The 15,337-nt window shown below is 41.4% G+C and overlaps 1 protein-coding gene across 2 annotated transcripts in view; it reads left to right on the plus strand.

Moving 5' to 3' along the window:
* MAP6 (microtubule associated protein 6) overlaps positions 1-11,335 on the plus strand; it is a 66,981-nt gene extending 55,646 nt beyond the window's left edge. The window contains exon 4 of one of the 2 annotated variants that reach the window (XM_089513019.1): positions 11,185-11,335. In XM_089513019.1, coding sequence (XP_089369145.1) covers positions 11,185-11,224 — 40 coding nt within the window. In that variant the 3' untranslated portion in view covers positions 11,225-11,335. Of the gene's footprint in view, positions 1-1,678; positions 2,269-11,184 lie in introns of those variants that run through there. The other variant, XM_089513018.1, reaches the window with a different exon arrangement.
* Positions 11,336-15,337: the final 4,002 nt, after the last annotated feature.

The raw sequence follows: 15,337 nt of genomic DNA on the forward strand, positions 1-15,337 counted from the left end.
ATGACAACAACAACAATAACAACAAACCTAGTGTTATGCATCTGTAGCTGATTTGTATTCACAGTCCTTACATATTCATGATAGTGGCCATATTGTGAGGATTGTGAGGATAAGGCCATAAAGTTTGTAAAGGTCCTCCAATCCTTGCTATTGGACGTTGGCCATTGTGAGTGATGGGAGCAGGGTCTGTTCTCCTGCTGATCAGGATGCAGAAGACTGATGTCTCCATCTTCCACCATCTCCTTGATCTCTGGTGCAAGGAAGAATTGCAACAAAGGCAAGATACATGCTGCGCTGAAGAAAAGCCGAAAAGCCTTTGCTGTCTGGTGATGGAAACATCAGCCTGCTGCATCCCAGTCAATAGGAGAACAGACCTCCATTGCTCACAATAGTTGATACCTGGTTAGGTTAGGACTGGGAGAATTTTATGATGCTTATGTATTATTAAGGAAGGTCAAAGAATGTTTAATGCTAAATATAAAGGAAACAAAAGTAATGAACATAGGGGAACTACGCAAATTCATCCTAGACAATGAGAAAATTGAAATAGAGTTCTCCTACCTTGGATCAAACATTGATCAGAATGGAGACAGCAGTCAGGAAATCAGAAGAATACTAGGAAAGGGAAGGGAACCATGAAGGAACCAAACAAGAACACAAAGAGCAAAATTATACAACTGAAGACCTAAGTAAGAATTGTCCAAGCCATTGTATTCCCCATCACCATGTACAGATGTGAGAGCTGGACAGTAAAGAAGGCAAATAAAAGGAAAATCAACTTTTTTGAGTTGTGGTGCTGGAGAAGAGTGTTGATACTGTGGACAGCGAAGAGGACAAACAAATAGATCCTTGAGCAGATAAAACCAAAAATCTCCCTGGAAGCCAAGATGTTCAAACTGGGGCTTTTGTACTTTGGCCACATCATGAGAAGGCATGACTCACTAGAAAAGACAATGATGTTAGGAAAGGTAGAAGACAGTAGAAAGAAAGGAAGACCACACTTTAGATGGATAGGTTCAATCAAGGAAATCACAGTCCTGAATCTACAAGATCTAAGCAGAGCAGAGGAGGGAAGCGAGTCTTGGAGATGTCTCATTCACAAGGTCACCATGGGTCAGATATGACTCAAGAGCCGTTAACAACAACAACAACAACAACAACAACATGTATTTCCTACCTTATTGCCACAATCATGAATGCATAGAGATCATGAATACAAACCAGTTACAGATGCGTAAGTCTAGACTGCAATTGGTAAGTGTGATCCTGAATATACAGTTCTTAACTAAGTAGCTGACCTCGAATCTCGGCCGCTACTTGTCATAACATATTGTTTCCAAACTCTGGTGATAATTCATTTGCTAGCCAGTCTTGGATGGATGCAAAATATCTTGAGCATTGTTTGTAAAATGCCAAAGGTAGAAACATCAACCATGAGTCGTTTTGGAGACCAAACCCATCCAGACAAAGGGTTCCAATTAATTTTTCACTGGGTGCCTCACACATCTACTGACTGCATGATGTAATTCCATGCTAAACATATATGCCAGTAGACTGCATGATGCTTTTCCATGCTAAGCTTATACTTGATTATCCATACAAGTTTCCCAGAGCATAGCTGCAAAGAAGTGCATTGTCTATCAGTCTTGTAGAATGACAGCCTCTTCTCTGCTTTCAGGAGCCCTGATAAAACCACCGGTGCTACAGCCAAGGAACTACATTCCTTAAGACGGGACCAACCTACAGAAGTTAAACCCCTTCCCTCCATTCCAGAGGAAGCAGCTGGGACAAGCATGTTAGTTGCATGAAACTTGTAAAGATTTATTTGAGTAAGATATAAAACACACACACACATATACATATATATATACACATATATATATTCACATATAAAATCTCAAAAAATTCAATAAACTGGTGCTGGATCCTCTATTGTCTCTGAAATCATTTCTGTAATGCTCCAATTCACTTGACAACAAATCCACAAGAACTGAGAGAAGTACATAGCTTGTTTGGACTACAACTCCCAGACATCCTCCTGAACACATATGGCTGTGTAGATTGCTGGGTTTCTCGGAGCTGTAGTCTAAAAAGTATATTTCCCAAGCTCTGAAACCAACATTCTTGAAAAAGTGAAGGGGTGGTAGAATTTTCTCCTTCTATCAACCTCTAGCAAGGAATGCCAGAGGTCCAAAGTTGGTTCAAAAAAGGAAGAGGCACTAGGAATCATATTGCAATCATAAATTGGATAGTTGAACACACCAAATAATTTTGGAAGAAAATTAACCTGTCCTTTACAGATTACAGCAAAGCCTTTTACTGCATAGATCTTGCAAAATTATGGTTTGCTCTAAAAGCAATGGGAGTACCATGACATCTAATGGTCCTGATGTGTAACCTATACTCTGGACAAGAGGCCACTGTCAAGACACAAAATGGAGGAACAGAATGGTTTCCCATTGGGAACGATGTCAGAGAAGGCTGAATTTTATCACCCTAAATGCAGAACATATCATATGGAAACCAGGATTACACTCAGAGGAAGCGGGCATGAACATTTTAAGAAGAAGCCTCAACGATTTAAGATATGCAGATGGCACCATATTACTTGCAGAAAATAGCAAAGACTTTTGATGAAAATTAAGGAAGAAAATGGAAAGGCAGAATTATAGCTGAATATTAAGAAGACAAAAATAATGATCATAGATGGCTTACATAACTTTAAATGGGCAAGAAAGCCATTGAAATACTTAAAAGATGTCCTATAACTTGGCTCAGTCATAAATCAAAATAGAGTCAAGAAATTAGTATTAAGTTGGATGAGAACCCATGAAAGAACTAGAAAAGATCTAGATAAGTGTAAAGGATCAGAATGATCCAGACTATAGTATAGCGAGTCCTTGGCATTTGCTGAAGTTTGGTTCCAGGACCCTCCTGTACATATCAAATTCCATGGATGTTCAAGTCCCATTAAATGCAATGGTGTAGTAAAATGGTGTCCCTTATATAAAATGGCAAAATCAAGGCTTGTTTTTTTGGAATAAGGGGGGTGGGGGGGGCAAGCAATATTTTCAAACTGTGAATGGTGGAATCCATGGATGCAGAATATGGATATGGAAGACTGACTGTATATATATAGTTTTGATGTATGGGTGTGAAAAATGAACAGTCAAGGAACCCAACAAGAAGAAAATCACCCCATTTGTCAGTGATTTGAAATGTGCTGCAGGAGAGATTTATGAATGCCATGGACTACTAAAAAGAGAAATGAATGGATCCAAGAGCAAATCAAACCTGAACTATCACAAGAAGCCAAACTGACTAAATTGAAACTGTCATACTTTGGAGATATCGTGAGATGATGTGACTTAGTGGAAAAGGCAATAATCATTGATAAATTGGAAGACAGTAGGAAAAGAGGAATGTCACATTACAGGTGCATTGACTCCATCAAGGAAGTCACAGCTGCCCTGACTTTGCAGGACCTGACCTGTTGAAGACCAGGTCTCTTGGAGGTCTCTCATCCATGTTGTTATTGTTGTGTGCCTTCAAGTCATTTCCAACTTATGGTGACCTTAAGGTTCACCTATCTCAAGGTTTTCTTGACAAGATTTGTTCAGAAGGGGGTAGCCTTTGCTTTCCTCTTGAGGCTGAGAAAATGTGACTTGCCCGTGGTCATCCAGTGGGTTTCCATGGCTGGGTGGGAATTTGAACCGTGGTTTCCCAGAGTCCTAGTCCAATGTTAAAACAGCTACATCACATGGCTCTCTTCTCATTCACAGGGTCTCCATAAGTCCAAGACAATTTGATGGCAAATAACAACTTCCAGCAGCTTCTGTACAGGCCTCAGAGTTAGGCTGTTGCAGATTTCTGTGTTTTCCCCCCTCTGCCTATAACTCCCATTAGGGAGCATAGTCAGTGTCAAGGGATTGTGGGAGTTGCAGTCCAAAAACTTTTCTAGAGGGCTAGAATTGCCCAGCCCTGCTGTAACTGAAGGGCATTTATTTATCATGCCATTTCTAAAGCATCCTTCGGTCATATTGGTAATGGAATGGTATGCAAAAACAATGAAAATCATGCACACTCCCAATATGGCATCAACACAAAAGAAAAGAAAGAGGCGCTAGCTAACGTTATGCCTTTGGATTTGCTTTCACTTGTCAGACTGAGGCATGGTGTTATCAGCACTGGGTGCCTCATTCTCAAGTGGTATCAGCCTGGCTACACAACAACATGGCATTGCATTAGATGCACATGGCATTGCCTGGTGAGAATGGTCACCATCATGGTCAGTCTGGGGCCAGTCTGGGGCATGCTTCGGATTAAGTCCTGGATTGCTTTGGATTAAACCCTGGATTAAGCAACCAGTATAGATGTGTCTTTAGATTCCATTTCAAGTTCAGGCTTAATATGCTCTAAAACCCATTTGATTGTCTTTTTGGCAGTTGTGTTTTTGATATTTGCAGAACTCTCTGATGGGAGGCCCTCCTAGGCTGCCTCTGTATTTCAGAAATAATCCGGTTTGACACCACTTTAACTGCCATGGCTCAATTCCATAGCATTGAGCCATGGCAGTTAAAATTGTATCAAAACAGATTATTTCTGCAGTTTGGAGGCGCCCTCAATCCTCTTCCAATGGCCTTACAAATGTTGTTACTGTACATCTCCTATCATCCTTTACCAATGGCCATGTTCTCTGGGAATGGTGGGAGCTGAAGTCCAACAACATCTAGATGAACACATGTTGTTCCTCACCCCTTTCCTAAATCTGGACACCACCTTCTAGCAATAGCACTTTATTTATTATACAAACAGCTTCATTTATATACCGCTTCATACCAAACTAGCAGTATCTAAGCAGTTTACATCTGTAAACCAATTGCCCCCAACAATCTGGATACTCATTTTAGCAACCTCAGAAAGATGCAAGCCTGAGTTGAGCTTGAGCCCTTTGCTGGTATTGAACCCGCAACTTTATACAACCACACAACCACACAGATCCTTTTTCCTTTTGTTTCTGACCGGGCCAGCCTTTGCTTTGTATGTCCCACTCACTTATATTTTTCTTTCCTTCCTCGGTGATTGTTCCATTTCTTTTCCATCTCCGCTATGCCCCATGCATTAGTCATATATCTATTCCCACTTCCCATTATTATTTATGCCAGAAAGGCTTTCCCATTTAGTAACCATTCATCCACCTTTGTGACAGATTTGGGTCACAATCAGGACTTCATCATCTCATTTCTTTTTTAAAGAAAAAAAATCTTTCATTTTTAATGTCCAATGCATTATTTAAACAGTGTCATTAAAGATGTATAAACAAGAGAGCACCTCGGAGAGAAGTGTCTTCCTGGGTCGTTTTGTGGAAATGAAATCCAGGAGGGAAATCTCAAGGCTGACCCTTTTGTTTGCATTTTGAAGGGCAGCTTTTACAATCTACATCTCTATCCATTGCAGTGGCTGGCTGCTTGTGTGTTTTCAAGTGGGAGCAATCTGAGGCTTACAGAAGAAACTCAGAGTTAATAGCTTCTTTTCCAGTAATGGCCACAATTTTACACCAGCCTTGTGTAGTGTAACTCTGCACAGGTGGATTGTGCTACTCAACCCTTGTGTTGAATGGTGAGGCTGTGCTACTGAATCCATAACCAAATGCACAACGGAATACACAAATGTGCAACTGGATGCTGAATCCAGCTCACCTCTATATGAGCAATAGTAGCCTATGTTCCAGTCCACGTCTGCACTCTTGAGCAGCATGAAGGCATTCTGCACTGGAGAGAAATATCCAATCTTTTTTTAAAAAATAAATACATCTTTCTCTGAAGATGCCAGCCACAGATGCTGATGAAACGTCAGGAACAAGCCCTTCTAGAACATGGCCACATAGCCCAAAAAACCCACAACAAACTATGGATGTCGGCCATGAAAGCCTTTGCCTTCACTCCAGAGACTGCCTTCCTCCATTGGGTCTGTCTCCTTTCTTCAACACACCTCCAACTTTCTCTGACTGTCTTTCTCTGGCCTTGTCTAGATGGGTCTTTTCCCCTGAGTCCCCCCTGGGCTCCTTATGTCCTGCTTACATGTTGTTGTTGTTGTTGTTGTTGTTGTTGTTGCTGTGTGCCTTCCTGTCATTGCCAACTGATAGCAACCCTAAGGCAAAAATCATACAGTTTTCTTGACAAGTTTTGAAACCCAGTGGATTTCCATGGCTAGGCTTGTACTTGAACACCATGCTGTCCCTCCATGCTTTGCATGATGTTTATTATTATTATTATTATTATTATTATTATTATTATTATTAATGTTTAGTCATATAGCGCTGTAAATTTTGCATGACACTTTACAAAGTCATCAGAACAATAAAAAACCTGCCAATGGAGTATGATCTAAAATCACAAAAATATAAAATATAGTAAATAGACAATTTACCCTTTTAAAATCATTTTAAAACTATAAAACTATAGACAAATGCACCCTTAACCTAAATTAACATAATAATCTGAATTATCAAACTGTAGTTTGAAATGCTTCCATAAACAAAAAAAGTCTTTAGTTCGGACTTAAAATTAGCTAGAGAAGTAATAGCCTGCAAATGTTTAGGGAGCTGGTTCCAGGAATTAGAATAAGGACACAGAGCCAAAACCCCGATCTAGTTGTAAACTGTCTTCATGATGCCAACACCCAATTCAGGGCTTCCTCCTGCGAAGACCATATTTTAGAAACTTGCCTTTTACTGTGGGTTTCCGGCTCTTTTCCAGTGACAGTGGCAACTGCCTTTAGACATGCAGTCTCCATTCAGCACCTGGTGCTGCCACTGTGGGCCAAAGTGGCTCTGAGGTCAGAACGTGGTGCCCAGCATCAATAGTGTGGCTGGGCACATCATTCTGATCTCAGCAGTGGCACGAAGTGACAAAGGGGGACTGCATTAATCGCTGAGGGAAGAGAGCCTTAGCCTGCAAGGTAAGGGGGGAATGGGGGGGGGGGGAATCAGGACCAAAATACTCCAAGGGCAGAGTGACAAGTGTAGATAAGCCCTCTGAGCTTTCTGCTGGGTCATCCTCATCCCTTCTCTGATCAGATCTCTCAACAGAGACAGCAAGATAACAAGAACAACAACAGCAATATTTATTTATAATATCCTTTTCACCAAAGGGTGGAATATCAAACATATATAATCAAAAGCAAATTCTAAAATACAACACTATAAAATGCTAAAATACTATAATATACTCATATATATATTATAGCATCAGTCGCTATCCATCTTGGCCACACTCGGCAATTTAATGCGGCAAACTGAAGAGGAAGGTCGTCATCCCTTTACGAAAGCAAGTAAGATCCTCCTTCAGCTAGAGGTGGAAAAGAAGACTGTTCCAGAATTGCAGTTCCAGATCCTGAAAGACTCACAGCCTTGATAATGCTGTATGCACTGGTGGAATTTCTAATAATCCTTTGTCTGTAATCTTAAATGAAGAGGCAACATCGGCAAGCAGGAAGCAAAGCACCAGTGAACATAGCCAGGGAGCATAACCAGGATTTAGGTGAATGTAACATTCCAATGTGCTACTGTGGTGTAATGGTTTGAGCATTGGAGACCAGAGTTTGATTCCTCGCTCAGCCATGGAAACCCACTGGATGACCTTGGGCAAGTCACACACTCTCAGCTCCAGAAAACCCCATGATAGTGTCACCTTAGCATCACTGTAAGTTGGAAACAACTTGAAAGCACTATGCAACACCCCAACAGGACTCTGGCCTTTGCATCAAAAGTGGAGAGAGAGGGTTGTCAGCTGTAGCATCTTCAGCATATACTACTCCCCACAAGACCTGAGCAGGGCTGTTGATAAGAGGGACACTTTTGTGGAGGTCTTTCATCCATAGGGTTCCCATAAGTTGAAGTTGAAGTCAACTTAACAACAACTAACAACAACGGAGATTATCAGACGGGGGGAGGGGCTGGGAATAAAAAGCAAAGTCCTGGGAATGGTTTGTTGCTGGAACATTCCTGGATCTTCATGGATTAAGTCTTGGATAAGCAAGACATAGTCTGAAAATCTTCAGCATGATCACATAACTTTACCGGGAGTATGTCTTTTTCTTCCCTGATCATCTCCCAAAAAAGAGGTCTTCTTTCCCCTCCGCTCTATGGCATTGCTTGTGGGGGAGCCTGAGATGCTCAGAGGGGGCCACTCCTAGTGGCTGCTGATCTCTGTGAGGAGAGCAGAGAAGAAACTACCCAGAAACAGGATCTGGTGGGGAGGTTGTGGCTGAAGGAACAACCTTCCAGAAAGTGTCACATTCATAACTGGCACAGCTGCGTTCTCATAATTTTTCTGGCACTCTCTGTGTTTCTCATAAACAGTGCAATTGCTGTCCCTGCAGGGCTTAACCCCAGTTGGTATTGTCACAATATCATTAATGCAGAGTGACACCATGCTGTTTGATGCAAAGGGAACTTGAGGCATCTTTAAGACTAACTGCGCAAAAGAAGTTGTAGTCTATGTCTACTTCCTCAGATGCATGGAGTGAACTGGTGCCCAGGGAAGACCTTTACAGTCTGTATGAATAGCCATAGAAATGTCACACTTGTGGTTATGGTGATGAGGTGACAAGTTCAGTATTAACTATGGTCAGTAAGAGACAAGGGCAAGAGGAAAAGAAGGAAGAAAGATGCATGGAATGATGTTTCACTCCATGCATTTGAGAAAGGAGACCTACATTTACAAAAGCTTATGCTACAACTTCTTTTCCGCTGTTAGTCTCAAAGGTGAGGCAAGATCCCTTTGCATACTGATATTCCAGACTAAACATGGCTATGCCTCTGAATTCTACCATACTGTTTGATGTGATACACAGAATCATAGTTGATCAAGCAGCCATGAGGACCATATAGCCCCAAACCCTTGCCAGTATGGCATGGCTATCTTTTGGAGGTTCTTGAGCTGTCTATTCTGGCATGGAAGGGTTTGGACTAGATCAATGGTTCCCAACCTTTGGTCCTCCAGCTGGTTTAGACTTCAGCTCCCATAACTCCTGACTGCTGGCCAGGTTGGATGAGACATTAGGGAGCTGAAGTCCAAAACAAATGGAGGACCAAACATTGGGAACCACTGGATTAGATGGTCCCTGTCTGATCCCTTCCAAGTCTATGCTCCCTTGATTCTATGCTTCTTTAAGCATACATACATTTTACAAGACAACACTGTCATCCTGAGATTTGTCACTTCCTGCTGAGGATTGGAAAAGTGGGTCCAGATCCTGCTGTTTAGAAACCTGATTTACAGTAGGTTCGGGTGACTGAGGAGAGAATGGATAGAGAAGGAAGCTTTAAAGGTATGTATACTTTCTCCAGCTTTGACACAGATGAAAATGCCTTCTGCTGCATCAGACTATTTTGGAAACCTGGTAACACTATTGGAGGGGATCCCATCTAGGTCTATGCACTGGTATACCAGGAGTTTTCTCCAAAGCTAACAAAATGAATTTCACTGGGGAGAAATGTAAGGTACTGCACTTAGGGTGGAAAAAAGAAGTGAATAGATATAGGATGATGGGACACCTGGCTTAATGAGACTACATGTGAAAGGGATCTAGGAGTCCAAGTAGACTACAAGTTGAACATGAGTTCAGCTAAAAAGGCCAATGTGATTTTAGGTTGCATCAACAGAAGTATAGTGTCTAGGTCAAGGGAAGAAATAGCACCACTCTATTCTGCTCTGGTCAGGCCCCACCTGTAATACTGTGTCCAGTTCTGGACCCCACAATTCAAAAAGGATGTTGACCAGCTGGAAAGTGTGCTGAGGATGGTGGCCAAAATAGTGAAGGGTCTGGAAACCATGCCCTATGATAAAAGACTTTAGGGAGCTGGTTATGTTTAGCTTGGAGAAGAGACAGTTAAGGGGTGATATGATAGCCATGTTTAAATATTTGAAGGGGTGTCACAATGAAGATAGAGCAAGTTTGTTTTCCGTTGCTCCAGAAAAAAAGGACACAGAATAATGGATGCAAGCTCCAGGAACAGAGATTCCACCTCAGCATAGAGGAGAAACTTCCTGACACTAAGAACTGTTCGACAGTGGAAACCATTCCCTCGGCGAGTGGTGGAGTCTCCTTCCTTGGAGGTCTTTAAATAGAGGCTGGATGGCCATTTGTTGGGGGTGCTTTGATGGTATCTTCCTGCATGGCCGAAGCAGGTTGGACTGGATGGCACTTGTGGTCTCTTCCAACTCTATGTTCTATGATTCTATGATTCTCTCCCTGGAGTTTGCAGAAATTGGACCTCAGGGACCTTCAGCATGGAAGGCTTCTGCCCTATCCCTGATCTCTTTATGGTATTTCTCAATGGCTCAGTTGCAGGCAAAGCCTACCTGACACCCATTCACCCATCATCTCAACTCCAAATAAGCATCTGTTTCTTGCTGCAGAATGATTTCAGGCTTGTTTTTACCTGGATGCAGATTTATGCAAATATAGACAATTAATTGTTGGCTCTGATGTCAGTGATGTGGTGAACCCCTGTGCTAGGTTTGAATCTGAACTTCAAAAGTGTTTTCTTAGGTGCTGCAGTACAACTCCAAATAGGTTCATTACCTTGGACAGAGCCTTTAGATTTTGGACTAAAATCCAGACTGGATTCTCCACCCAATGGCAGCCTCTATTGCTCTTGCATTTGATAAATTAAGATTTCTTTAATCAGCTGACAGCTTTAATAAAAAGCACTCACAATACTTGGGGGAATTAATATACTTTGCCCTCACTGAATTCTAACCCTTAGGTATGCTTGCAACCAGGGCTAGAATAGTGGGAATTGCATTTTCCCAGGTAACATCTCCCATAGGGAGAGGTGGGATTATTATTATTATTATTATTATTATTATTATTACATGACATACCATGGCTCAAATTCTGGGAAAATGCAATATCTCAGCAACAGAGAGAAAAGATTTTGGGATCTCCCGCAACAAAACAAGGAACGCTTGCACATTTGTCACAAGAAATCTATTAGACTGGAAAGGCTCTTAGAGAGAGAGAGCAAACTCAGAATCCCTACCATTCTTGTCTGTTCCTGCCCAGGGGCTGTTTTTCTTTTTAAAAGAACAGTTATATAAAATAATAAATATATATATATATATTCTCAGTTATTCTGAGTGATTGATGAGTACTGATGTCTCTCCATCTCTGCAGCTCTTATGTAATTGGGAAGTTGAAAAGGTTGGATGCCTAAGAGCTAATCTGAATGTTGCCAAGCACTTAGCCTGCCCTGATCTGGAGCCCTGCGGAGGCAATGGCCTGCAACTCCCATGATCCCCAGACAACATGTTTTTTAAATTTTATACATGACAACAAACAAAATAAACAACTCACGACAACCAGAAAAGAAGAAGAAAGAAAATGCAACAACAACAACAAAAAAAATAGCAGCACTGTTGGCCAAACACAAATGTAAGCCAAGATTCTATATAGTCACATATAGTGTAAGAGTTTCACACTCGGATCTCTGCTATGGTTCCTCCGTCACCAGCTTCAGGATGAAGGGTTTTTACTTCAATGGCACTCCTTCATGGCCATTCTGTGGTTGATGGAGAGTATGGAATCAGAGAAGTGTCTGGCTATTTTCCCATAGAGAGAGACTGATGATACCCAAATATCATCATCATCATCATCATCATCATCATCATCATCATCTATCCCGCCTTTCTCCCAATGTAGGGACTCAAGGTGGTGAACAACAAATATGAAGCAATACAATACAAAAATGGTACAACAACATTAAAATATATAAATATAAAACCTATAAAACAAACAATTTTAAAAGTTGAAATAGTTATAAATTAAAATGTACTTCTCCATGCCTTCAATAATAGCTAAGGATCATAATAATAATATAATAGGATCATGCGTCTCCTCTGTGAATGACTTGCAAATGACTTGAAGGCACACAACAACAATAAAGGAAAACACAATTTTTTCCTATTCATGTTGTCATGATATTTCATGAATGCTAGGAGGAGGTAATGGGCAGGATTAGGAAAAGCAAACTGTAACTGGATCCAGAAGATGCTTACTGTCAAGGCACCTAACCTGTGTTTCGAGGTCTCAAATAGGAGTTTGTTGGTCCCTGTGCTATTAATCCAGAAGTCCACACCAAAGCAAGGAGAATTCACCATTTGATTTGATGCTGCAAATAGGTGCAAGTGACCTAGGGATCACAATGACTGACACAAAGGAAAAGAGCAGACATCCAGGGATATATACATTTCCATACGATAATCACAAAGCATCTTATCTCTACATAGTTACAGTGTCACCTTTTAACAAGTGACATTTCTGGAGCATGTATACTAGACAGGTCACATACTGCTATCCAATAATGCAACCCTTTGCTGCATGGTAACCCCAAAAGAGATGATGAAGATATCTCTTGGCAGAGAGGTGTGTTTTAGGGCCTGTGACAACAACAGGCCATCAAAAATTCAGAAACTTGGTACAACTGGGGGATGGGGGCTACCAAATGGTGCCAGGCATCTTCTATATACTGGTGCCCACTATCTATTCTGTTTCAATTCGGCCTTGCAGTTTTGCCTTTTATCAGCCTGTCAACCAGGTGCATGGGTCGCACTCCCCTTGAAAGATTGTGAGCATAGCTTGAGGGTATTTCCAGATCTTTCTGGATCTTTCAGGAGGGAAGACATTTTCTTTAGCCGCCCTCAATTTATGGAATGAGCTGCTGGAGAAAATATGCTCTCTGAATTTAAAATAGCAGTGAAGACCAATCTCTTCTATTAAAAATCCATATGATTTTTAAATTCTTGATTTTAAAGTATGTACTAACGGTTTTAACATGTGCAGGTTGCAATTCTGAAATCTGAAATATTCAAAAACCCCAAAACCTTTCATAGTTGGCTGAGATAGTGACACCTTTGTTTTCTGATGTTTCAATGTACACAAACATTTTATGCAGAAAACTATTCAAAATGTTGTATAAAATTACCTCCAGGCTATGTGCGTAAGATATATATGAAACATGAATTTTGTGTTTACAATTGGGTCCCACCTCCAATAGATCTCATTATGTACATATATGCAAATCGCAGTATTCCAAAATCCATTATTATTGTTGTTGTTATTATGTCTATTTATATCCTGCCTTCCAGTACAGGGACTCAACGCAGCAGCTGATGATGATGATGATAATGATGATGATCCAAAATCCAAAACACCTCTAGTCCCAAGCATCTCAAGCAAAGGAGACTCAGCCTGTATTGGCTTTGTATGCTTTTTAAACTGGTGTTATGTATCCTGAGCAGTGCAAATATCCACCAATGGAATTACGGTACACTTGCGTTATCCAACCCCTATTTGTTATTGTTGTGTGCCTTCAGGTCATTTCTAACTTATGGTGACCCTAAAAAAAATCATATTATGTGGTTTTCTTGGCCAAAATAGTGCAATGTATGTGGATGAATGGCCAATGTGCATGGCTGACATTCTGATGTGCAACTGTAATACACAACATGCCTTCAGACTCTCCTCTGTGAATTTCAATATACTACCTTATACTGAGAGGCTCTGTGTATAGAACTCCACTTACGCCAATATCACCTGGGTGCAGACACTTGTCCACAAACTATTCCACATGCAAAGGCATCTTGTAACACTTTGGAGACTTGGGGTACATCTGCACTGCTGAAATAATGCAGTTTGCCACCACTTTAACTGTCATGACTCCATCCTACAGAATCCTGTGATTTGAATTTTGTTATGACACCAGAGTTTACAGAGAAGGCTAAATTTCTCACAACACTACAAATCCCAGAATTCCATAGCATTAAGCAATGGCAGTCAAAGTGGTGCCAAACAGCATTATTTCTGCAGTGCAGATAGAGCCTAACTAAGCCAAAGGCAGTGTACCATTAGCTTTCGTAGACTTGGTCTACTTTCTCAGATGCAAGTCTATGGAACGCTTATGCCACAATGTCTTTCAGCCAGTCTGAAAGGTGCTCCAAAATTCCTTTGCATGCTGATATTCCAGACTAACACGACTATAGAGTTTATCACACGGGGGAAATCCTGTGCAGAAACAGGGGATTAAATAGGAAAAAAACTGCAAAAGTGGGCTGATTTTCACAAGACGTTGTTGTTAAAATGGTGTTAACCTGAACAAAAAGTAGACAAAAGCCCAAAAGGAAATCCCAAAAGGAAAAAGGAGTGGCTTTTGTTTACTTTCCATTGGGGTTAACACAAGTTTAACAACGACGTGCATGGGTTTTTTCCAGCTTTTAAATCTCGTTTTTGCGCATTTTGCACAATCACTTTGCACAGTAATAAACGTCTATGAATTTTATTTCACATGCGTTACATAATTTAGGTCACTGATGTCCACCTGGATGTAAGATCTCAGCCCACATCAGAAAATAAGACAAGTGAGTGAGTGTCCCCTGACAGAAGAGGTACCCAGGTTTTCTTGGGATCCCCCACCCCAAATTTTTGAGTGACACACCAGTAGCAAAAGAAGCTGCCACTTTGCTCTCTGCTCAGTGCTCTTTCTCCCTTCTTGGATGTACACAAGCAGACAGTCAAGAGCCATTGTTGCATGCATCACACTCCCTCCTCTCCCTGTTATTGGATGGTATGTTTCCATGGCTAATGACACTATAATGATGCTAGAAGTGACATCCATACACCCTTCCCAACCTCAGTTCCTGGCAAGTTGGCTCTGGTGGGAAAAGGCTGAAGAACGAATGCATGGAAAATCAAAGGAAACCAGACTTGGCAGCCAGCAAGACAGAGGTTGGCTTTATGGTGGAATAAGGAGAAGATGGGGATTGAATTGTAGGGAATCTGAAAGAGCCTGGTCCCCTTTAGCTATTGCTCCGGGTGGGGATGTGGTTCCATTGAAAATGAAGGGCATCAGCAGACAAGCCTAAACCTAATGGTTAGTCTCACCTACAGTAGGCCCCTTGAATGAATGGGATTTATGTATGTGCAGATTCCTCAGCCAAGCATTGATTCATTGGGTCTGTTCTAGTTGGGTATAACCAGTAGGATCAGGCCATGGGGTTTGTGGATGCCATTTAGGGCTCCAGGTCACACACTCTCGGTCTGAGAGGATGGCCATGGCAAAACCTCTCTGAAGAAACCTGCCAAGAAAGCCCCATGATAGGTTTATGCCTTAAGGTCACCATAAGTCAGAAATGACTTGAAGACACACAACAACAGACTAAAAATGGGGGCACGGCCTCTCAGCAGATGCTTGGATATCTCTTGGTCAGGGTAGACAATGCAGAGGTTGTTGTTGTTGGTGGTGGTGGTGTGTGCCTTTAAATCATTTCTGACT

Source organism: Sceloporus occidentalis, unplaced genomic scaffold, assembly GCF_023333645.1.
Source record: "Sceloporus occidentalis isolate IW3139 unplaced genomic scaffold, rSceOcc1.0.p SCAF_2, whole genome shotgun sequence".
NCBI classification, from domain to species: Eukaryota; Metazoa; Chordata; class Lepidosauria; order Squamata; family Phrynosomatidae; genus Sceloporus; species Sceloporus occidentalis.